Source organism: Anabrus simplex, chromosome 1 (assembly GCF_040414725.1).
Source record: "Anabrus simplex isolate iqAnaSimp1 chromosome 1, ASM4041472v1, whole genome shotgun sequence".
NCBI classification, from domain to species: domain Eukaryota; kingdom Metazoa; phylum Arthropoda; class Insecta; order Orthoptera; family Tettigoniidae; genus Anabrus; species Anabrus simplex.
This window is the reverse complement of record NC_090265.1, coordinates 1,055,452,261-1,055,476,951: the sequence shown is the minus strand read 5'-3', so window position 1 is coordinate 1,055,476,951 and position 24,691 is coordinate 1,055,452,261. Positions and strand designations below refer to the sequence as shown.

The 24,691-nt window shown below is 38.0% G+C and overlaps 1 protein-coding gene across 2 annotated transcripts in view; it reads right to left on the bottom strand.

Moving 5' to 3' along the window:
• Positions 1 to 24,691, bottom strand: part of ari-1 (E3 ubiquitin-protein ligase ariadne-1) — a 199,584-nt gene that overhangs the window by 105,723 nt on the left and 69,170 nt on the right. For both annotated transcript variants that reach the window (XM_067137091.2, XM_067137092.2), the window contains exon 5: positions 2,366 to 2,587. In XM_067137091.2, coding sequence (XP_066993192.1) covers positions 2,366 to 2,587 — 222 coding nt within the window. The remainder of the gene's footprint in view (positions 1 to 2,365; positions 2,588 to 24,691) is intronic.

Genomic DNA, 24,691 nt, shown 5'->3' with positions numbered 1-24,691 from the left:
TACAGCTGCAGTTCGCACTAGTTATAGAGTTGGACACTGATTAGCCACAACAGGGAATCAAAGGATGGGGAGTTGGTGAACAACTACATGCTTTCTGTAATAGAAGAAATCTGTCCCCGAAGGAACAACTGATAACTTTAGCTTATCACGGAGCACAACAAGACGACTTCAGGGCTAATTTGTGCTTACAACTGTGCAAAAAATCACAAACATTTGAGTGTTTTTAGTTTACTTTGGATGAAGGTAAGGACATCTGTGGCTTAGTGCTGCCTTATCACCAGCATTCTTCGACGAGAGAGCCAAGTTAAGTTTCATTTGTCAGTTGAAACTTATATTCTAATTGGGCTCGAACGTTTGGTAATTGAAATTTGTTAGTTTCAGCTTCTGTAAAATATCTGCACTTGGAAGAAGACATAACCAACCCAGGATTGAACGAGTTCAATGGATTACATTATAGCGAGTGTAATTTCAAGAGGATTTCTACCATGAAAATGTAGGACAATGTGGGAATCATTGTCTGTGTCCAACATGCTGTGCTAAACATGTAAGCACATAGACATCTTCTAAGGGACGACCATGAGGGAGACCGCAGGATGAGCAGACATCAGAGGAAAATCGAGCTACATCACAAAATGTATCCTATTATAAATTTTATCTGTCCTACTATCTAGAAAATGTTATGATATTCATAGTAAAAGTAGTCACTATTAGTTTGCACTAGTTTTCACATTTCATTCTTATGCAGGTGTTGCTTGAATTGTGCTATCTCACCATCAGATAGCTCCTCAACTGTAATCACGTATGCTAAGGGGACTTCGAACCAGCCCTCAGATCCAGAAAAAAATCCCTTATCCAGTTGGGAATCGAACCCAGGGTCTCCGAGTAATAGGCAGGCACGCTACCCCTATACCACGGGACCGGCTCAAACCTGGGAGAGGTAATTATTTTTGACGGAAGAAAAGAAGTTTATTCTGCACTCCATGTTGTTCAATACTGGCACATAAAAGATCTGTGATATTTTTTTGGTGTTAATAATAATGGTACTGTATGGCCACAGCTACATGTGCAGGCATTTTGATCTGACACCACCTAGACTGACTACGTCAATTTCAATATTCGATTTTACTCTCATAGATGGCAGAGTAAACCACATATTTCTTAGGAAAATTAAAGCCAAGCTTTTTAAAGCACCTAAGTACCATCAAAGATCTTTTAGATGTTGACATCGTACGACATCGAGTCTTAAGAACTTTTCCCGTCCTTCAAAAATCTGACTACATATGCTGTGATTAAACTCGTAATCTTGGGACCCAGAGACCGACACACTATAGTACACACTTGTGTATACAGCAGCTGAGGTGATAATAATAATAATAACAACAACAACAACAACAACAACAACAATAATAATAATAATAATAATAATAATAATAATAATAATAATAATAATAATAATAATAGGGGGTAAAGGGTACCATGGACTATCTCCAGGATCTCTCTTACAGCATATCTATTATTTAAGTCTCCATCATATTTATTACTAGCTGAAGTACCTGCGCTTCGCAACGGGACAAATTATGCACAGCCGGCAGGTACGCGTGGAGGGGATAGGCGAAGTGCGGCACAGAGACCGTGTTTTATAGCACAAATTTAGGTTTTACTCTCTAAACGTTGGAGATACACGAAAAGTGATAAGGACCTTTCGTATAGGAAATTAAATTTTAAACCTCGTATATGCTTTCAAAAGTTTGCTATTTCTTTGCGTTCCCTTTTTATTTCAAATGAAATTATGAACGTTTGAAACCAAAGGCTGTAGTGACGTCACTAAAATGGTCACCATCTTTGAAAAGTGCAAAATATTGAAATCAAAAGTAGCCGATATGTTAACCATGTAAATAAGCTATATTCATGCAAAATTTCATGTACATCAGACCAGTGGTTCTTGCGTGATTGAGTAACACAGACGCACAGCATTTCATTTTTATATATTAGTATAGATACAGATTTGTGCTTAGCCTTAATGATGCCTGATGTTGTATTCTTTAAAAAATGGAATATTCTTGAAATATCAGACTCGTCACACTTCCACCATTCAATACAAAATCATCAGTCTGTTATTATTATTATTATTATTATTATTATTATTAATAATTACCTCATACATAAGGCTGTATAGCATATTCGGCTAAGTTGAGGCCACATCCTCACTGCCAGCATTCAAGGAGTTACAGTACATTTTACAAAACAGAATTGCAGTCAATTTTTATGACAAATATCAGCACAGACAGTAGATTTGTTCACTTATGAGATAACAAGGCAGATTCCCTTAGATGTAAACCATACACAAGATAAAAGTACAATATACCTTAGTATTGGCTGCAATCCAATTGGAAGTTTCAGAATCATCATCACACTTCTTGATCCATTTACGAAGGAGATGGCATTTCACAGGGTCATGCCAATTTTCACCACAAGAGAAACAAAAAGTGTGGGTACACTTGCATGTCACCGGCCGAGCTTCTACATACTGGACCTTGATAGCATTATTGCAATCAGGGGAAGGACACCACCTCAGCAACCTATTACACTGTAAATATGTTCACGCACATTAAGAACCATAATGCAGTTAGAAAGGCAAAAAAATTCTCAAGTACAAGCAACAACATTTTACTTCTACTATATTCTGTATAAACAGTATTTATTTAGTGAGATAGATAAAAACAACTCTATAGAAAAACATAAACAGGTACTATACTGCTCGAGATTGCTACCCACGAGACAATTTAGTATGGGCTTTTTGAGATACAAAGATTACACAACCTCAAAGGTCAAGCTTTAGTGCTAGGAATGCATCTTGCAGAGTTTATATCACTGCATTACTAGGGATCACAATAATTATGGGCCTATCACACTAATGAGAATATTGCTGAACAGGAACGACTGAAAACTCATTATGCATCTAAAGGTACATTTCTCAGGACTTATATGAACACATGCAATTAAAATATCCCAGATAAAAATGCTTGCAATGGAATGTAACTCCCTACTTTCAATTTTCCCCTCTTCACCACTTGTGATGACAGCTGAATTATTACATGTATTTTGAGTTTTAATTTTAAGGCATCATAAAATGAGCTCAACAATAAGCCAGACCAAAAAAATAAAGAAACATTGAAAACAGCAATTCTAGAAAGAAAAGGAAAAAAAGTTTGAAGTTTCATATTACTGTTTATATAATGGTCGTAGTAATGGGACCTACAGCTTTACAAAGAATCTGAGCCATAGAGAAGTGACTTTCCATTTAAGAAATCTCACATCTACTGACCAGGGCTGGAATCTGGTGAGAAACTAATGACAAAACATCAATTCTGTTTTGTAATTGAAATAATATATTATTAAAATTAGTTCATTTCAATACTGAATGTAGTTAAAAGGAAACACCTGAAACTGAATTACAAGTAATACGAAGATGAGACACATGAAATTCTAGGTGTAAGGCTCATTTCTAAAGATAATAGGCAACTTGATATATTTGGAATGTACAGATCGGGAAAGGGTAGCACTGACGCGGATTCGGAATTATTTGATAGGATAGTCAGCTATGTGGGAAACGACATGGAAAGAAATGTGATTGTAGCGGGAGATCTGAATTTGCCAGATGTCAATTGGGAAGGAAATGCGAACGACAGGAAGCATGACCAACAAATGGCAAATAAGTTAATACGGGAAGGACAGCTGATTCAGAAAGTGATGGAATCAACCAGAGGGAAAAATATCCTGGATGTCGTGCTGATAAAACCAGATGAGCTCTATAGGCAAACTGAAGTAATAGATGGTATTAGTGATCATGAAGCTGTTTTTGTGGTAGTTAAAAATAAATGTGATAAAAAGGAAGGTCTTAAAAGTAGGACTGTTAGGCAGTACCATATGGCTGATAAAGCAGGCATGAGGCAGTTTCTAAAAAGTAACTATGATCGGTGGAAAACGGTAAATAAAAATGTAAACAGACTCTGGGATGGGTTTAAAGAAATTGTTGAGGAATGCGAAAACAGGTTTGTACCATTACGGGTGGTAAGGAATGGTAAAGACCCACCTTATTATAATAGAGAAATAGACTAAGAAGGAGGTGCAGACTGGAAAGGAATAGTTAGAAATGGCTGTGGAAGTAAGGAGAAATTGAAGGAACTTACTAGAAAATTGAATCTAGCAAAGAAGGCAGCTAAGGATAACATGATGGCAAGCATAATTGGCAGTCATACGAATTTTAGTGAAAAATGGAAGGGTATGTATAGGTATTTTAAGGCAGAAACAGGTTCCAAGAAGGACATTCCAGGAATAATTAATGAACAAGGGGAGTGTGTATGTGAGGATCTTCAAAAGGCAGAAGTATTCAGTTAGCAGTATGTAAAGATTGTTGGTTAAAGGATAATGTTGAGATAGAGGAGGAGACTAAGGCCAAAGAAGTAATAAAATTTACATATGATAACAATGACATTTACAATAAGATACAGAAGTTGAAAACTAGAAAAGCAGCTGGAATTGATCAGATTTCTGGGGATATACTAAAGACAATGGGTTGGGATATAGTACCATATCTGAAGTACTTATTTGATTATTGTTTGGTCGGAGGAGCTATACCAGATGAATGGAGAGTTGCTATAGTAGCCCCTGTGTATAAAGGAAAGGGTGATAGACATAAAGCTGAAAATTACAGGCCAGTAAGTTTGACATGCATTGTATGTAAGCTTTGGGAAGGCATTCTTTCTGGTTATATTAGACATGTTTGTGAAATTAATAACTGGTTCGATAGAAGGCAATTCGGTTTCAGGAAATGTTATTCCACTGAAGCTCAACTTGTAGGATTCCAGCAAGATATAGCAGATATCTTGGATTCTGGAGGTCAAATGGACTGTATCGCGATTGACCTGTCTAAAGCATTTGATAGGGTGGATCACGGGAGACTACAGGCAAAAATGAGTGTAACTGGACTAGACAAAAGAGTGACTGAATGGGTTGCTATATTTCTAGAAAATAGATCTCAGAGAATTAGAGTAGGTGAAGCTTTATCTGACCCTGTAATAATTAAGAGGGTAATTCCTCAAGGCAGTATTATCTGACCTTTATGTTTTCTTATATATATAAATGATATGAGTAAAGGAGTGGAATCGGAGGTAAGGCTTTTTACGGATGATGTCATTCTCTATAGAGTGATAAATAAGTTACAAGATTGTGAGCAACTACAACGTGACCTCTATAGTATTGCGAGATGGACGGTGGGCAATGGTATATTGATAAACGGGGTTAAGTCAGGTTGTGAGTTTCACAAATAGGAAAAGTCCTCTCAGTTTTAATTACTGCGTTGTTGGGGTGAAAGTTCCTTTCGGGGATCTAAGTATCTAGGTGTTAATATAAGGAAAGATCTTCATTGGGGTAATCACATAAATGGGATTGTAAATAAAGGGTACAGATCTCCGCACATGGTTATGAGGGTGTTTAGGGGTTGTAGTAAGGATGTAAAGGAGAGTGCATGTAAGTCTCTGGTAAGACCCCAACTAGAGTATGGTTCTAGTGTATGGGACCCTCACCAGGATTACCTGATTCCAGAACTGGAAAAAATCCAAAGAAAAGCAGCTCGATTTGTTCTGGGTGATTTCCGACAAAAGAGTAGTGTTACAAAAATGTTGCAATGTTTGGGTTGAGAAGAATTGAGAGAAAGAAGAAGAGCTGCTCGACTAAGTGGTATGTAATACCAATATAATATATAATACCAATTGGTATTATAAATTTACTCATTCAGGACAAATATTTTAGGTTCCCTATGGGAATCAACATCTACATCATAAGTGGTATGTTCCGAGCTGTCAGCGGAGAGATGGCGTGGAATGACATTAGTAGACGAATAAGTTTGAATGGCGTTTATATAAGTAGGAAAGATCACAATATGAAGATAAAGTTGGAATTCAAGAGGACAAACTGGGGCAAATATTCATTTATAGGAAGGGGAGTTAGGGATTGGAATAACTTACCAAGGGAGATGTTCAATAAATTTCCAATTTCTTTGAAATCATTTAGGAAAAGGCTAGGAAAGCAACAGATAGGGAATCTGCCACCTGGGCGACTGCCCTAAATGCAGATCAGTATTGATTGATTGATTGATTGAAGTACGAAGTTCTAACAAGGAACACTCAACTTATTCGAAACTGGGATTTCATTCGGGTTGCACACGAAGCTGGCCAAGGTGGCGTGCTCATCAGAAATTGAAACGGTTCTGATCACTCTGATATTTAGGATGTTTACGAGAATCGAAGCTAGCAGCGGTCGGCCTTGTGCTCGGCACATGGAGGTCAGGACACTGCCACTACAGCTGCAATGCAAAAGCAAAGAAACCCAGAAGAAAAGGTTGGTAGCAGTTTTCCCTACATGTAAGGTAGCAGAATATTTTAATGTATACCTAAACCCGTAGAGAAGGAAGAATGACAATGTAGCCAAAGGAAGACATGTATTTCACAAGGTGTATGTACTGCATGTTGAATTCCTACATCTGCTAGTTGTATGTGTTACAGACATGAACATTATTAATACGATGATCATTGCGTAACACATTGCACATTTTAATCCACCTGTTCATGGTAGTCCTCATATGGATGAATATTACTGAAAAAGTGATCAGTGCACAACAAGACTTTCTTTTTAAACACCACGCATATTTTGGGAGCAATTTTCTCTCACAAATATCCCATCTATACACACATAGTTGAATTTAATACAAAACTGTACAGGGTTTTCAAAAAGTGGCGGCTTTCCACAAACATCAGTGGATTTGTACCAGGTGGTGTATTTCCACATGCATTTGAGCCTAGGAGAAGAGAGCTGGTTGTGCGCAAATGACCGAATATGCAGACTGTCACTGCGATACTGGATTTCCATGTTGTCATATGTACACTATCTTACACCTAACCTAACTCTTGTAAAACCTTAGTTTGTCCAACTCTTGTCCTCATTTCTCTATGGGGTTGGGTATGAGGCGAGATGAATTTGTCGTGGCAGGTTTATATGAGTATGGTATGAAAATTAGTCTCTCGAAGACTAAATTGATGTCAGTAGGTAAGAAATTCAACAGAATTGAATGTCAGATTGGTGATACAAAGCTAGAACAGGTTGATAATTTCAAGTATTTAGGTTGTGTGTTCTCCCAGGATGGTAATATAGTAAGTGAGATGGAATCTAGGTGTAGTAAAGCTAATGCAGTGAGCTCGCAGTTGCGATCAGCAGTATTCTGTAAGAAGGAAGTCAGCTCACAGATGAAACTATCTTTACATCGATCTGTTTTCAGACCAACTTTGCTTTACAGGAGCGAAAGCTGGGTGGACTCAGGATATCTTATTCATAAGTTAGAAGTAAAAGACATGAAAGTAGCAAGAATGATTGCTGGTACAAACAGGTGGGAACAAAGGCAGGAGGGTACTCGCAATGAGGAGATACAGGCTAATTTAGGAATAAACTCAATGGATGAAGCTGTACGCATAAACCGGCTTCGGTGGTGGGGTCATGTGAGGCAAATGGAGGAGGATAGGTTACCTATGAGAATAATGGACTCTGCTATGGTGGGTAAGAGAAGTAGAGGGAGACCAAGACCACGATGGTTAGACTCAGTTTTTAACGATTTAAAGATAAGAGGTATAGAACTAAATGAGGCCACAACACTAGTTGCAAACTGAGGATTGCGGTGACATTTAGTAAATTCTCAGAGGCTTGCAGACTGAACACTGAAAGGTATAACAGTCTATAATGATAATGTATGTATGTAGATTTATATGACTGGATGCCCTTCCTGATGTCAACCTCAGAAAAGATAATGAGATGAAATAAGTGACATGGTGTATGACAGTAGGAAGGGAAAGGGTGAAACCCAGTGCCAGCACATAGCCTACTCCTGTTAAATAGCACCAAGGTGTCTGTTCAAGGCTTAATGTCTCCATCCAACGGACGAATCACCATCAACAGCATCATATGCCCTCACTCCATATGAGCACTGTGGAGAGGTTTCGAATTTAATCCAGGCTTTTGGCGTGCAATCTTGTGATTATAAATGATATACCACCACCTCTCCTAGCTGCCGGCCAACATTCTGACGGTGAATTTTTTTGACCAACAAGACTCGAACCGGCTAAACACAATGTCAGACCATTTAGACTTCAATGCCGTAACAATCATGGCTACAAGGTGGGCTCTAATTATTATGTTTTGATACATTTTAATTACCTTTCATTAAATACTAAACATGACTAACATATGATTTCCCTGTAAATGCGTATTGTAAATTTGCGTAACTTCAAAATTCATTCTGTCAAAAACTGTAGAAAACTCTAATATTCGTATAATGGGTATGATTGACTATCATTCTAATACATATCGAGACTTCTGGAAGCTTACGTGATGTTCAATTATCCAGATACGTGTAGAAGCTTTAGGAATTATGTAGATTACTTCTTTAGGTTTTTTTATTGTAGTAAAATATTAAAGTTTAATCTATACTGGAGTACTCTAAGTGACTGGCTGAATGATCAATTGTTCCTTTTATGTTCGGGTGTGTTTCATTCAGAGTGTTGCAAGAACATTTCCAGAAGTTACAGATTTCTAGACTAGCTTTCGAACGGTATATATATATATATTGAGCTGACGGCTGAGAGGCCGGTAGTTAAGTCTTGCCTTGTGATGATTAAGTCAATGATCAGTGTGAGGACTTGTTGATATCTGTACTCATCAGAATCGATTGTAAACTGCTTCAGTACATTTTTCTTAATAGTGTTGCAATGTTGTTTATAGTTGTGTATAATTGTGTAGTTGTTAAGTGAACTGAGTGTTGTTAAAGAATAGACTCTGTGACAAAGTGATTTTCCAATCAAGAAGTGAATGTATCTTGTGTGATATTTATTTACAACAAATAAAATTGCATTGAGAACGATAAATTGGTGACCATAACAGGACTTTTGGAGACTAAAAAACAAAGACAGACCAGGTGACTGTGGCGATTCTATGCAAAGCATGCATCCCGAGATTTGCTGGCGATGGGAAGCAAAATGGACTCACAAGGGAGGCTGCACCAGGATTTGTTGGACAATGAGGAGGACCCAGGCAGTTTCAACTTTGTGGACACCTTGGAGGAAGAAGCTAACGACCAGGAAAGAGCTACGTTCGATCAATTAAATTCCTTGATTCAGGACCAGTCCGGAAAAATTGAGGGCCAGATGACCCAGTCTCAAGAGATAAAGGAGTAAATCAATTCTTTTGACAAAACTTTCAAAGAAAGTATTTTAAAAATTAATAATAAAACAACCAGCTTAGAATCAGACCTGGATAAAGTAGTAAACAATATGCATACTTTGGAAAATAAAGTTGAGGAGTACCTTGCAGAAAACTAGCAAGAATCTAATATGTTTAAAACTAAGGTAGACCAGAAATTTACGAACTTTGAATTGAAGATAAATAATATACAATTTTAACCCTCAAGAAGAAAATGTATGTAGGCAGTAACGAAGTTGGCATGGATATGGATCTTCCCTTTGGGATACCTGTCGATCCTAGAGTAATTAAAGACAAATTTCATGGTGAGCACGAGGAGCGTCCTAAAACATTTCTAAAAACATCGGAGCCCCTACTTTGTAGGACAAATAAACCTACTGAAATCTACTTACAGATTGTCAGTCAACTACTAAAAGGGTCAGCAGCGGCTTGGTGGTTAAATATTAAATGGTCTCAGTTTTGACTGGGAAGAATTCAAGAAAGAATTCATCCAGAGGTTTGACCCAGCCGCTGTCCAGGCTTCTAAAAAGTTCCTAACCAGAGGAATGAGAGAGAGAGCTTTTGTGATTAAAAAACTCCAGCTCTTTAAGAAAGTCCACGAGGGAGAAGACATTGACCCGGGTGTCCCTTATAACTTTTGCATGAAAAGGTTTGATCACTTGTTAAGGTGGCACAGCCAAAAACATTGAAGAGCTCTGTCACATTGCTTTTTCCACCCCAAAAGGATTATATCTTTTTTACAATTTGCTTTACGTCGCACCGACACAGACAGGTCTCACGCCGACGATGGGACAGGAAGAGGCTAGGAGTGGGAAGGAAGTTGCCATGGCCTTAAGGTACAGCCCTAGCATTTGCCCGTTGTGAAATGGGAAACCACAAAAAACCATCTTCAGGGCCACCGACAGTGGGGTTCAAACCCACTATCCCCCGAATACTGGATACTGGCCGCATTTGAGCGACTACAGCTATCGAGGAAGATAGGAAACTTAAAAGGGTCCACCTTTTCAATACAAAAATGTTATAGTTTATTTACAACATATATTTACACTTGGAACTAGTTTCGACGCTGTTTGGCGTCATCTTCAGCCAAAATGTGGGAAATAGGCTAGCATGTAGACATTTATATTACACAAGGCATTACATTAAACAATACACATCTTACGAGGAGATAAAAACAGGGACGAATATAGAAACAAATGAATCGTTGAGAAAGCAAAAGTTATACATATTAAAAATAACCTTAACCACACATCTTGCAGTGCGAAAATATTCGCCTTGGATGATTCCTGAATACAAAACGCACGCGCACACATTTCTGATGAGCCAGCAGGCAGCAAAAAGTAAAATGAAACCTTAAGAGTTCTTCTGAGAAGAGTTCATTTTTTCTATGTTCCGACTAACTAGTGAAGTCTCCCTTGAGTTCCTGATAAACATACACAACAGGAAATTCTCCTTCACTCTCAACAACAGCTATAAAGACCAACGGTAAATTGCATTTTAAACATTGTGCAGAGACGTGAAAGCATGATCTTGAACATGATATAACTTCTTCATTTAACCCAATTTTTTTACACAAGGTGTTACATTAAACAATACACATCTTACGAGGAGATAAAAACAGGGACGAATATAGAAACAAATGAATCGTTGAGAAAGCAAAAGTTATACATATTAAAAATAACCTTAACCACACATCTTGCAGTGCGAAAATATTTGCCTTGAATGATTCCTGAATATAAAACGCACGCGCACACACTTCTGAAGAGCCAGCAGGTAGGAAAAAGTAAGGTGAAAACTTTAAGAATTCTTCTGAGAAGAGTTCATCATTTTTTCTATGTTACGACTAACTAATGAAGTCTCCCTTGAGTTCCTGATATACACAACAGGAAATTCTCCTTCACTCTCAACAATAGCTATAAAGACCAACGGTAAATTGTATTTTAAATACTGTGCAGAGACGTGAAAGCATGATCTTGAACATGATATAACTTCTTCATTTAACCACCTTTGAAAGTCTCTCTCTATATTACATAGCTTCATTAGCACCACCATTCTGTAGATGCACAAAATAATCTTGTAATCTTCACAGGTCCGGTATTCAGCTCGACAAGAATATAAAATTGGTATTAAGGAATACGTTTTCTGAGAGTATGTAGGTTCACTGTGCCAGTATTTGTGGTGTATTGTTGCAGCGTTACGTTCCTGTTGTGTATGTTTATCAGGAACTCAAGGGAGACTTCATTAGTTAGTCGCAACATAGAAAAAATGATGAACTCTTCTCAGAAGAACTCTTAAGGTTTCACTTTACTTTTTCCTGCCTGCTGGCTCATCAGCGTTACGTGCAACAATACACCACAAATACTGGCACAGTGAACCTACATACTCTCAGAAAACGTATTCCTTAATACCAATTTTATATTCTTGTCGAGCTGAATACCGGACCTGTGAAGATTACAAGATTATTTTGTGCATCTACAGAATGGTGGTGCTAATGAAGCTATGTAATATAGAGAGAGACTTTCAAAGGTGGTTAAATGAAGAAGTTATATCATGTTCAAGATCATGCTTTCACGTCTCTGCACAGTATTTAAAATACAATTTACCGTTGGTCTTTATAGCTATTGTTGAGAGTGAAGGAGAATTTCCTGTTGTGTATGTTTATCAGGAACTCAAGGGAGACTTTATTAGTTAGTCGTAACATAGAAAAAATGATGAACTCTTCTCAGAAGAACTCAAAGTTTTCACCTTACTTTTTCTTGCCTGCTGGCTCTTCAGAAGTGTGTGCGCGTGCGTTTTATATTCAGGAATCATTCAAGGCAAATATTTTCGCACTGCACGATGTGTGGTTAAGGTTATTTTTAATATGTATAACTTTTGCTTTCTCAACGATTCATTTGTTTCTATATTCGTCCCTGTTTTTATCTCCTCATAAGATGTGTATTGTTTAATGTAACACCTTGTGTAAAAAAATTGGGTTAAATGAAGAAGTTATATCATGTTCAAGATCATGCTTTCACGTCTCTGCACAATATTTAAAATGCAATTTACTGTTGGTCTTTATAGCTATTGTTGAGAGTGAAGGAGAATTTCCTGTTGTGTATGTTTATCAGGAACTCAAGGGAGAATTCATTAGTTAGTCGCAACATAGAAAAAATGATGAACTCTTCTCAGAAGAACTCTTAAGGTTTCACTTTACTTTTTCCTGCCTGCTGGCTCATCAGAAATGTGTGCGCGTGCGTTTTATATTCAGGAATCATTCAAGGCGAATATTTTCGCACTGCAAGATGTGTGGTTAAGGTTATTTTTAATATGTATAACTTTTGCTTTCTCAACGATTCATTTGTTTCTATATTCGTCCCTGTTTTTATCTCCTCGTAAGATGTGTATTGTTTAATGTAACGCCTTGTGTAATATAAATGTCTACATGCTAGCCTATTTCCCACATTTTGGCTGAAGATGACGCCAAACAGCGTCGAAACTAGTTCCAAGTGTAAATATATGTTGTAAATAAACTATAACATTTTTGTATTGAAAAGGTGGGCCCTTTTAAGTTTCCTATCTTCCATTCTCAGTTCAATACGGACAAAAATGAAATTCTTAGATTTAAATACAGCTATCGAGCTCGGTGGGATTATATCAATTCGGAGTCATGCCATTTGGTCTCAAGAATGCTCCAGCCAACTTTATGCGCCTGATGAACGAAGTTTTGTCCAGATATACAGGTGAATTATGCAAAGTTTACTTGGACGACATCCTCATGTACAGCAAGACATTTTCGGACCATTTGGAACACATCGCTAGAGTCTCAGAGGGGTTGAAAATTCATGGACTTATTTGCTACGTGAAGAAGTGCTAGTATGCATCAAACACCAGTTGAGTGCCCGGGTCGTGTGTTGACGGACAAGGACTTGGAGTGTCAAACTGAAAAGAATAGTGCTATTGAGGAACAGGAAAGGCCTCGAACAAAATGCCAAGTACATCAATTTTTAGACTTCTGTGGGTGGTACAGTAGCTTTGTACTATACTTCTGAGATGAAGGCTGCTCCATTAATAGACCTACTCGAAGAAAACATACCATTTAAATAGACTCGAAGGGAAGAAACAGCCTTTCAGGAAATAAAAAAAGAGCTATTTGCGATGCTCCAGGTTTAGCTTATCTGGGTACGAGTTGAGAGGCCTGCTCGCAGACGGATGTGAGTGACATAGGTCTTGGGGTTGTACTGTTCCAAGAGAGAGGAGGAGGAGGCGGCAAAGATATCATTGAGTATGTTGGTAGGAAACTTTCTGCTACCGAGAGAAACTATTGTACAGCCAAAAAGGAGGTCTTAGCAGTTGTATGGGCTGTTGGGAAATTCAGAGGATATCTGGAAGGAAGGAAATTCAGACTCTTTAGAGATAACTCTTCACTTCAATGGTTGACCAGAGTTCCTGCAACTAAGTCCAAACTGATGCGATGGGCCTTGATCCTTGTCGATTTTCACTTTGCAATTTGTCAGCCATGTTTCTGTCGCAACAAATCAAGGTGCTGACAGATTGTCAAGAAATTCTGAGGACCGACGCAAATCAACGACAGAATTGCCAGAGGGAGAGAGAGATTCCTGGGCCATCTATAAAGTCTCAAACCGACCCTGTGCTTCTTGTTGTCCGGTGAGGAAGTAATGAGATCAACTTAGATTTAATAAGGAAGTGACGGACTGAGGACATTACCTGTAGTAGAATGGCGTCCTGGATCAACAAATGCAGCAGTGATTGTGGATCTGTCCCAGCTCAGTTTAAGATGTGTTACAAGAACTTCCAGCTCGAAGATGGTATACTTAAGTACACTTCCCACTGGCCTGGATCTTACATGGTTATTGTCGTTCCAAGATCTCACACAGAGAGTATTTTAAGAATATATCACAATAATCCAGAAGTTGGTCATCCAGGTCAAGTGGAAACCTATTCTTTGATTTGGCGACTTTACTTCTGGGTACACATGTCAGGACATCAAGAACTACGTCTATGACCTCACACTAAGGCGAACAACCAGAAGGCGAGTACCAGCATCAGCCTTGGGATGTTCTCGCCCTTGACCTTGTGGGACCATACCTTACGACATCTTGGGGAAAGACTGGGATCCTTGCGGTGACCAAACTTTTTGTAAGATGGGGAGAAGCATTCACCATCCCCGAAGCTACTGTACAATAGAACGTGTCATACAACTTTTGAGGACGGAAGTCTTCAGTTGGTATGGGTATTCTCTGTGTCTACTCACGGACAATGACAGTTGGTTCACCTCTAGGCAGTAGTTACAAGCTTTGTTGGATTGGGGAAATGAACACTGGACTATGCCGATCTACCATCCGCAGGCGAACCCCATCGAACGAAGAAACCAGGAGTTAAAGATGTTTCCGATCCACTTAGTCGACACAGAACATGCCAAGTGGGTCCAACACCTACGTGAGTCTCTTCTGGCCATCACACAGCGGGTTAACTGCATCACAGGTTTCTTACCTGCAGACCTTATCCTTGGATGTCCCATCAAAAGAATTGATGACTGGAACTTCATCCATGTACAGAGAAAGGAAGAGGAGAATCCTGCTACATGGCATATAAGGAACCAACAGCCGATTCAACAGATGCACCGCCAAGCCGAAGAACATTCAAGGTGGGAAGCCGAGGGATGGCACCAGGAAGGGCATCTGACCATAAAATTGGGCCAAACCTCTAGGTTCTGACTCCAATAAATCGGGAGAAATGCCAGGAAGAGGAAGAAGTCCTAAAGAAGTTTCTAGATAGTAGTCTATGTTCCAGTTGACACAACCTTTATGAAAATCTTAAAGGAATGCTACATTGAGAAGTTACTGAAAAGAAATCCATTTTAGTGATATATTATGAATAATACTGTATAATGTACATATAATAATAGTTATATAAAATATGCATAAAATCGATGTATTGGGCCAATCAGCCAAACTCACTAAGTTACTGTTCTTTAGATGAAGTACATTACATATTGGATATAACAAAACATCACTAATGCAGAATATTAAGACCATATTTATGTACACGTCCCTGGAAACCAGGCATTTTCTGCGATATTTAAATTTATTTGTGTTGCAATTATGCTACAAACGTTTATGAAACCTTTATACAATTTTGAAGGTCTATTCTGCTGCAGTAACACATAAATAAAAAACACAATTATTTCCGATTAATCTGAAATTTTACAGGGTATTTTTTAACCATGTAAATGTCGGTCACTGTTCATAAAATTTAATCATTTCACTTAAGAGCGAACCCGTAGAAACAACGGGCTTGGCAATTTTCGGGGGGAAAAAGAAATCTACATATTTCCTAAAGCTTCTATATGTATCTGGATAGCAGAACATCACAGTAAGTTTCCAGAAGCCTCCGTATGTATCAGAATGATGGTGGATCATACACAATATACACATATTAACAAGTTTTCTACGGTTTTCGACTGGAACATATTTTGAGGTTATACGAATTTACAATGCATATTTACAGGAAGAATATATGTTAGTTGTACTTAGCATTTAATAAAAGATAATTAAAATATATTAAACATAATAATTGAAGATTTCACTAGGATCAGGTATAAGATAGCTTACACACGACAATTATCCCCCTAAAACCTTATATATGCTGTACATTCCTTACTCTATGTCTTATTATATCTAGTGTCCTTACAGCTATGTCTTCGTCTCTCTTATCCTCCAAGGTAGGTATCAGTGTCTGTTGGTCCTACATGATGTACACATTCTCGTGAGCCCCCGCAGAGTGTGTCAACTATTGGACTTCCTCTTCTTCAGTCTCTCCGTCTTCTTGTAGGGGTTGAGGTAATGTATGAACCTTCGTCAGCGGTGTGGTCTTCAGAAGATACACACCATTCCTCAACTTCTTATCCAACTCGAAAGGTCCCAGCCAATTTGGTGCGATCCCAGCGTGGAACTTCTGAAGCTTGTTGCTGAGGGAATGGTTTCAACGGAGGAGTATCATTTCAGTCTGAAGTCCTTTTCCTCCAGTGCATCGTTGTAGAAGGGATGCATTCACTATTCGGGAATCAAATCCAGGGCTCTGTGATCCAAAGGCCAGTACACAGATCTTTCCACCAAGGACGTAACTTTCAAAAGCTTATCTCAGTAATTTCAGGGGTTGCTCAGGCCACCTGGCTCATTTTGGGTTTTTGCAGGGGGTTACAACCAAATGCCCTTCTTGATGCCAGCTGCGTTTTTGTTACAGTTGAACAATCCTTATATTTAAGACTATCTTTTTTGTACTGTACATGCTGAATGAATGATGTAATGTTTATTGAATGATCTGTTGGTACCAGTTGTCATTGTATGTGTATACAATATGTTCTGCACTGTACATTTGTTTTGCATGAGGGATCATGAGAGAGAGTTGTATCATATTCTATAAGCACTGAAAAATTTATGTCATTGTATCTGGATTTCATTCTTTTCTTTTCCCTCAATAGAATGGTCCAAGAGAAGTGGTTACAATAAAATGCATAGAGGAATTGAAACCGACTGGTTCAGCTGTTGATAACATTATAACTGAAATCTCGCAACTCAAAGTACTCAAACGTGAAAATATAGTTGAGATGAAAGATTTTCAGTGGGATGACAGGTTTGTATTGTTCATTTACTCATTTTCATTATTGAATGTATTAGCTTGAACTGTTTCCTTGGGATTACTGAATAATTTTATACTTACTATCATTTTCCCCTGTTGCACAATTCCTGTTAATCCCCAAGCCTTTTAGTGTATGGCATTTTAATAATTCTGTTTTTCTCACATAATTCTCCCTGTTTGCATTAAGAGATTTGTATAACCCTTTTCTTTCAAGGGAACTTTTCATAAAATCCAAATATGCATGGACAGCCCAAATGCATTTCCCCATTCATTAATTTCTATCCTCTCATTGTCCCCTAAATTAGTATTAATCTCTGAATGTGGCTCTATATAGGGACTTCATCTACTCTGACTTCTCTACAAACACTGAAAGTTAATAACATGAACTCCTTTGCTGTGCAAACAGATGCAATCATTGTATCTCTTCCAAGAAGGGCAGTATAAAAGCTGAATGGTGCTGACTGGCTGCTTTGCTGTTTTCTTGATAATCTTCACAGATAGACTGTAGAATGCTACCCATTATTTTCTGACAGTCTTTTTTAATTCCACATCAGCAAGATCTCCAGTAATGTGTGTGTTAATGAGAAAAACCAATCTAGAATTGTAAATGTTAATTGTTTGCTTGCATACTTGCTTGACAAGACTCCTTAGCAAGGAAATTCCTGTTGGATTGTTGTTTGTTCTTGGACATGGTAATGAACCATTAACTAATGCAGGTGCATCATGGACGCTGGCCACATCAGGGTTGCAGGAAGTGTGGGAAACTGCTGCTGGGGATGGACTTAGTCCTGGGTCAGTCTCTACAGTATCTACAGAATATTATAACCTTGAAATGAAAGTTAAAAAAAAAAAAAAAAAATTTAATTCACATTGTTTGTAAAATTGAAAACTATATATTAATTCACATTTAAATAGGCTGGCCATCTATGGCAGGCGTTTACCATGCCTGCTGATACTATGGTTTGTACGCTCAGTTACTTTCTGATCAGTTAATATTCCAGTTTCTTGCATTTGTCTTATGAAAAAGTAGCCATGATAAAGAAAAGAAGAATAAGTCCTAGCCTGCTAGTTTTAAACTTGGAGTACTTTCCTGTGCACAAATGAACATTAGTGTAGAAAGAAATATGATGATGATGATAATGATCGTCATTGTTACCATCTCCAGTTGCCCAGGTGTGGTGTACGAGTCCCCTCCATCTTTGTCTGTTCATGAACCATTGTTCTCTCATGATCTGCTCCCAATCATGTCTTTTCTCCTTGACATCTTTCTTCAGCAGATCAGTCCATTTTCCTCTGGGTCTGCCCACTGGTCTTTTTTCCTTTTACATCTCTTTCATATTCTCTTTTTGCAGTCCTGCTTGCATTTATCCTTCTTACATGGCCGAAACACTTCAGTCTTTCTTTCTGGATCCTCTGTAGTAGGGAGTCTCCTATTCCCACCTACTCTCGAACTTCTTCATTCCTAAACTTGTCCTTCCTAGTCTTCTGTATCATGGTACGTAGGAACTTCATTTCTGCAGTTTGGAGTTTTGAGTTGTCTTCTCTCTTTAATGTGGTACTTTCCAAGCTATATGTGAGGATGGGTGTATAATATGTTTTTTATAAAGTCATCTTAGCTTTCAATGGTACTTGTTTATCCCACAACAGTTGTCTTATTTGGTGGTAAAATTGAGTTGCCTTACTAATTTGACTGTCCACCTCATATTTTGCAAGGTTGTCTTTTGATACTATACTACCCAAGTACTTAAATATTGGAACACTGTCCAGTTTGGGTCATTTTTTCTGATTTGTGGTTTGTCATCTCTCCTCTGTAACTTCATCACCACTGTCTAAACCTTACTGATATTTAAATCATATCTCAAACTCTTGACTCCATTTCTGCAGCTTTTCTTCCACCAGCCCTCAGATCCAGGTAAAAATCGCTAATACAGATGACGATGTGGATGATTTGGAATGTGAGGAATTAGATGGTGGTATATTTGATGGTATGTACTTGAAATATACAATAAGCATGGTATAACAAAATGATGAGCATTTACATAACGGTACAATTCCCTCCACCATTTCACAGTTATGTCTCCAAGCAGGTTATACTGAATGCACTGATCACTCAAATCATCTCCAGGCTTATGCATAGTTAGTGGTTTGAGTACTTTCTTCTAAAACCAAGAAGTTTTTTGCTAGGATATGCCATGTTTACAGCACGAGAAGCAAGAAATATAGAGGGAAAGCCTTTCGTAAAGGAGACATGCCACCAGTGTGAGCAATGCAGTGTTGTGCTGTGTAGTATGGAGCCATGCTTCGAAATTTATTACACAACGAAGCAATGATTTCGGGTAGTCATATACCTAAAACTAATAATGGTGTAAAACACACTATAAATTCAATCCATAGTGATAAGTGTGCCGGCCCCGCGGTGTAGGGGTAGTGTACCTCCACCTTACTTGCACGACTTGAGTTAGATTCACGGCCAGGTCATGGATTTTTGGTTTCACTCCAGATCACCATGTCGTCTGCAAAGATGAAAGTTTGCAAGTCCTGCTGCTCCTTCCTTTCTAGTATCTTTGTTATGGCATCCATCACAGTGATAAATAGGTGGGGTTACAAAGTACTGCCTTGCTGTACTTCTCTCTTCATTTCAAACCATTTGGACAGCCCACTACCCACTTGCACACAACTTCTGGTTTTTTCATACAGCATCTTCACTTCTGCAATAAGACTGTCATGAACTCCTAGCTCTTTTAGGCATTCCCAGATAAGCTCTCTTGGTATGCTATCGTAAGCCTCTTCGATGTCTAGGAATAGTAGAAAAAGGGGTTTCCCTATTTCCCAGTGCTTTTCCATGAACATCCTGTAATGTATGAACCCAAAATTAAGTTGCTAACAGAGAAGTCAAAAGGATGAATTGAACGAAAGCCAAGCATACGTCGAACTGAAATATTTTTTTGTTATTTGTTTAACGTTGCACTAACACATCAAAGGTTTTCGGCGACATTTTAATACGTGAATCCATTTTGTTTAATTGTTCCAATACCTCCTCCCCATTAGTAATACTGTGATTAATTATTGCAAACATGTTGTCCACGTATCTCAATCAAAACATTATCCCTTTGATATTGATTTTAATATTGAGGAAATCCATGCAAATTTCTGCCATGATCCCTGAAGCTGGGGTGCCCATAGGAAGACCTTGCTGTTTATAAATCTGAGCATCAAAGTTGAAATAATTATTAACAGTAACAAACTCGAATATATTAATAAAATCCCCTACCTATTGCTTCCTTAATTTACTGTATTTGAGTAAATTGTTCTTTACTCGGCATTAGTTTTCGATTATTAGAGAACATATTTTTGACATAAATGAATACATCATCTGATCCGATTGCATGTTTAAATCTTTGGTCAGATCACAAAATTCTGTGGAATTACCCTCAAATCTATAATGTGTGTGTTTTTTTTTTAAATTGTGTATAAATCTAATACATCTAGTATCAGAAACAATAAAGACTAGTTTTGTATGTACACTGCTCAGAATTTAAAAAGAATGGAATTCTGTATTGGTAACAAAGAAATGCACTTTTTACTTTTCCGAAATTTCTGTCTGTCTGTACATGCATCACGAGAAAATGGCTGAAGAGAATTTAATGAAAATCTGTATTTAAAGTCTGGGAATGAGCCACTACAATGCAGGCTATAAATAATTTTATTCACGATGATTGAAAAGGTAGTTTAGGGGAAGGCCTAAAATTTTATTCTCAAATATTTGTTATTGATAAATACGGCACACTAAAATTATATAGAATTAAATTTCCGATCATTTATGTCATACATTTTTACCATACCAGCTACGATAACATAGATATTCATGAATTTGTATTTTTGTTGCTTAGTCCATATCAACGCTGAACCATGAGAAAATAGGTGAACAGAATTTAATGAAAACTGGTATATAGAGTCGGGGAATAAGAAACTACAGTGTAGCGGAAGGCACCTAAAAATTAAATACAGGTCCTATGTTATTGGTCCTACTGAAAAGTACTACAAAACAGAATTTATAGAGAATATAATTTCCGATCATTTATGTATTATTCAGTTTTACCATACAGACTATGATAAGAATAGTATTTCAGAGTCAGAAGGAAACTAAATCTGAAGGTCTACGATATCAAAAGCTCGTACAATTGATCAATAATAACATTACATTGACCATTGTTTGTTGCGATGTTTTTTGTCTCTTATGCTGCCACTCATCTCTGATAGATGGGATTACTGATGCGTACTGAGTATAACGGCCTGCCTGAATATTGGCGGGAAATAACAGGGGAGTTAGATAACTTTCTTCTCTAGCATACGATTCCTCTGATTCATACATTTTGATACTGCTGGTATGTAACACACTGGTTCATCATGGCATTCCAGCTATTCAATCCCTACTCTTAAGTACAAATCAGAATGAGCAGTGTGCACATTTAATGGAATAAAGGCAGAGGAGTGTTCACGGCTGTCTGCTGTCTGGGGACTGTTAGATCGGCACCATACTTGTGGTCATTAAAAGTGAGAAAATGTGTGTTTTTTCATTTGATCGAGTATTTTGATATGATAGCATTGCTTTAAATCCAGACCTTCCTACTGGCGTCATTGTAATGACCTATGTTGATTTCGGATGGGAACACCACTAAGGCAGTCTTTCTGAGGATGTAAAAAGGCAGGTGGAGAGAGAGAGAGAGAGAGAGAGAGAGAGAGAGAGAGAGAGAGAGAGAGAGAGAGAGAGAGAGAGCGCCTGCCATTATAATGCAAATTCCCCAACTTGATTGTGACTGATGGTAGACATGATGTTTTGTGCAGAGCTGTGTTTATTTTCACATAAAAACATATGAATAACAAGATGCAATTAAAATAAATAACAATCCAAAGAACATGTACCAGTCTCAGATCGCATCACCAACATGCCCATTATAATGAAAATTCCCTAACCCAGTCTTCACATAAAAGAAAGATGGTTAGTGACTTCCCAGTCGTGTTTCTAGGATAACATTAAGAGGTATGCAATTTCACACAATCTAACTCGCAACGTGTACACTACCTAACCTAGAATTCTGTATACAATGTAGAATTCCGTAGCAAGCATGGGTACATCAGCTAGTTTACAGGTATAAAGCAGGACCTTCGATTTCCCCAACTAAGGGCCGGTTCTACCATCTGCTGGTAAAGTGGCTGGCAGCTGCCCACGAGGTAAACTACCTGGGAATGTAAATCAGCTGGTACTTTGCCTTGCTGCAACCACCTCTGCGCAAGCGCTGGGTAGCTACCCGGAGCTAGACACCGATATACGGAGTCGGCTAGACTGATTTTCAGCGACTTCTCGTTTTCGAGTGTGGTGCTATCTATCGTCAGATGTGTGAAGCTCATTTCGATTGTCTTTATTTTCCAGTGCTTTGATATGATAGCATTGCTTTAAATCCAGACCTTCCTACTGGCATCATTGTAATGGCCTATGTTGGTTTCGGATGGGAAAACCACTAAGGCAGTCTTTCTGAGGATGTAAAAAGGCAGGTGGAGAGAGAGAGCCTGCCATTATAATGCAAATTCCCCAACTTGATTGTGACTGATGGTAGACATGATGTTTTGTGCAGAGCTGTGTTTATTTTCACATACAAACATACAAATAACAAGATGCAATTAAAATAAATAACAATCCAAAGAACATGTACCAGTCTCAGATTATCACGAAAAAGCCTAAATAAGAGGAGTCTTAAGAGTTATGGACAACTATTTATGTCAAGCTTTCGTGATTTTAATCTATGAGCTTCAAAATCAATACCTAATTGGGATTAAAATCTCGAGATTACATTTTCTTACGCCAGTTATAACCTGTCATGTAAGGCAGAGTTTTTGGAAAGTATTCTCGTAGTAGATTGGTCACTCACTCCATAATAGAAGGTACGCAGGTTTTCATCATCTTTCTAATTTACATTTAAAAATTTATTTTCGTTGCCTGCCGTTCTTCTCAATTCTGTTTTACGCGCTTCCATATACACCCACATATTCCTTATGGACTTATTACCTTTGACCATTCTATCTGCTGACTTCTGTGAATTGATTAAGTATCTCCACGATGCTCTATTTGCAACTAGCTCTGTGACCTCGTTTAGTTCCACATGCTTCCATTTATTGATAATGCACTTTCATCCTAATGTTTAACTTAATGAAGATTAAGTTGGAATAACATATGAATAGTACCACAGTAAAGGTTTCCACCTATTCAATACTAATATGTATTTACAATATTATACAATATTATATTAGTAATGAATAGGTGGAAACCTTTACTGTGTTACTATTCATATGTTATTCTCAGTTCAATACGGAGCAACAACATGAAATTCATAACCCTTGATAAAGTTGGAAGGTACTATAAATGTAAAGAACTAATCGGGGTAAATATCCATTCATAGGAAGAGGAATTCGGGAATGGAATAGTTTCCGATTTCTTCAAAATCATTTACAAGAAGACAATGTAAACAACTGATAGGGAATCTGCTGCCTGGGCGACAGTCCTATATGCTATATTAATCATAATATCACTTTCTATAAGTAGCACGCATATAAAGCATTTTCCTAGTATACGTAATATTGTGATTAAACATTTCAACAAAATATACAATTAACAAACGAACGTATGAAAAGAGGCATACAGATTAATACAATGCTAATAATGAAAATAGAAAAGATTCGTCATAATGAAGACTCGAACCTGCATACCTCGCATTATGAAGTGAGTGCGTTAGCCACTACGCTACGAGAAAGCTTGGGGTAATTGGTATACATACACTAAGTTATACCTGATGTCTGAAAACTGAAAAAGTAGAAAATTAAAGCCTATTTGAAATGATTTCCAAATAGGTTTTGATTTTATATCCTTTTAGAGTTTCTTTGCAAAAGCTTGACGTATAAAATGAGTTCCCCGCGCTACCAATGCGAGAGGCTGGCCTGACCGTTGCAACTCAAGGGAAGCATTAATGTTCAAAATCCTACAATACAATATCGATCACTGTTATAGTATCATGCTTTTTTCAGTACACTAAGCTAATTTAAGTTGTATGTCAGCTAATAATGTTAAGCTCTCAAAACTTGCCCGGCAGGTAAAGTCTTATAATACCAATATAATGGTCCGTTATTGGACTTTATAAATTTTCCAGCTAACTCATTCTTGGTTGCCTGTGTTTCGCCCTCGTGTGCTAAGTTAGGGTCATCAGTTGGGACTTAGCACACCACCCAAGACGCAAGGCTAGTGCATACCGTGGAGGCCACTGCATAGGCTACTTGAAGCCACCAGCAGTGCCAATGCACTATGAGAGCTATGTCTCATTTCCAAAATTTGATGCCTGCCTGGCCATCAGATAATACAGATGTTGATTCCCAAAGGGAATTTAAAATATTTGTCCCGAATGAGTAAATTTATAATACCAACATCTGTATTATCTGATGGCCAGGCAGGCATCAAATTTTGGAAATGAGACATAGCTCTCATAGTGCATTGGCACTGCTGGTGGCTTCAAGTAGCTTATGCAGTGGCCTCCACGGTATGCACTAGCCTTGCGTCTTGGGTGGTGTGCTAAGTCCCAACTGATGAGCCTAACTAAGCACACGAGGGCGAAACGCAGGCAACCAAGAATGAGTTAGCTGGAAAATTTATAATGTCCAATAACGGACCATTATATTGGTATTATAAATTTACTCATTCGGG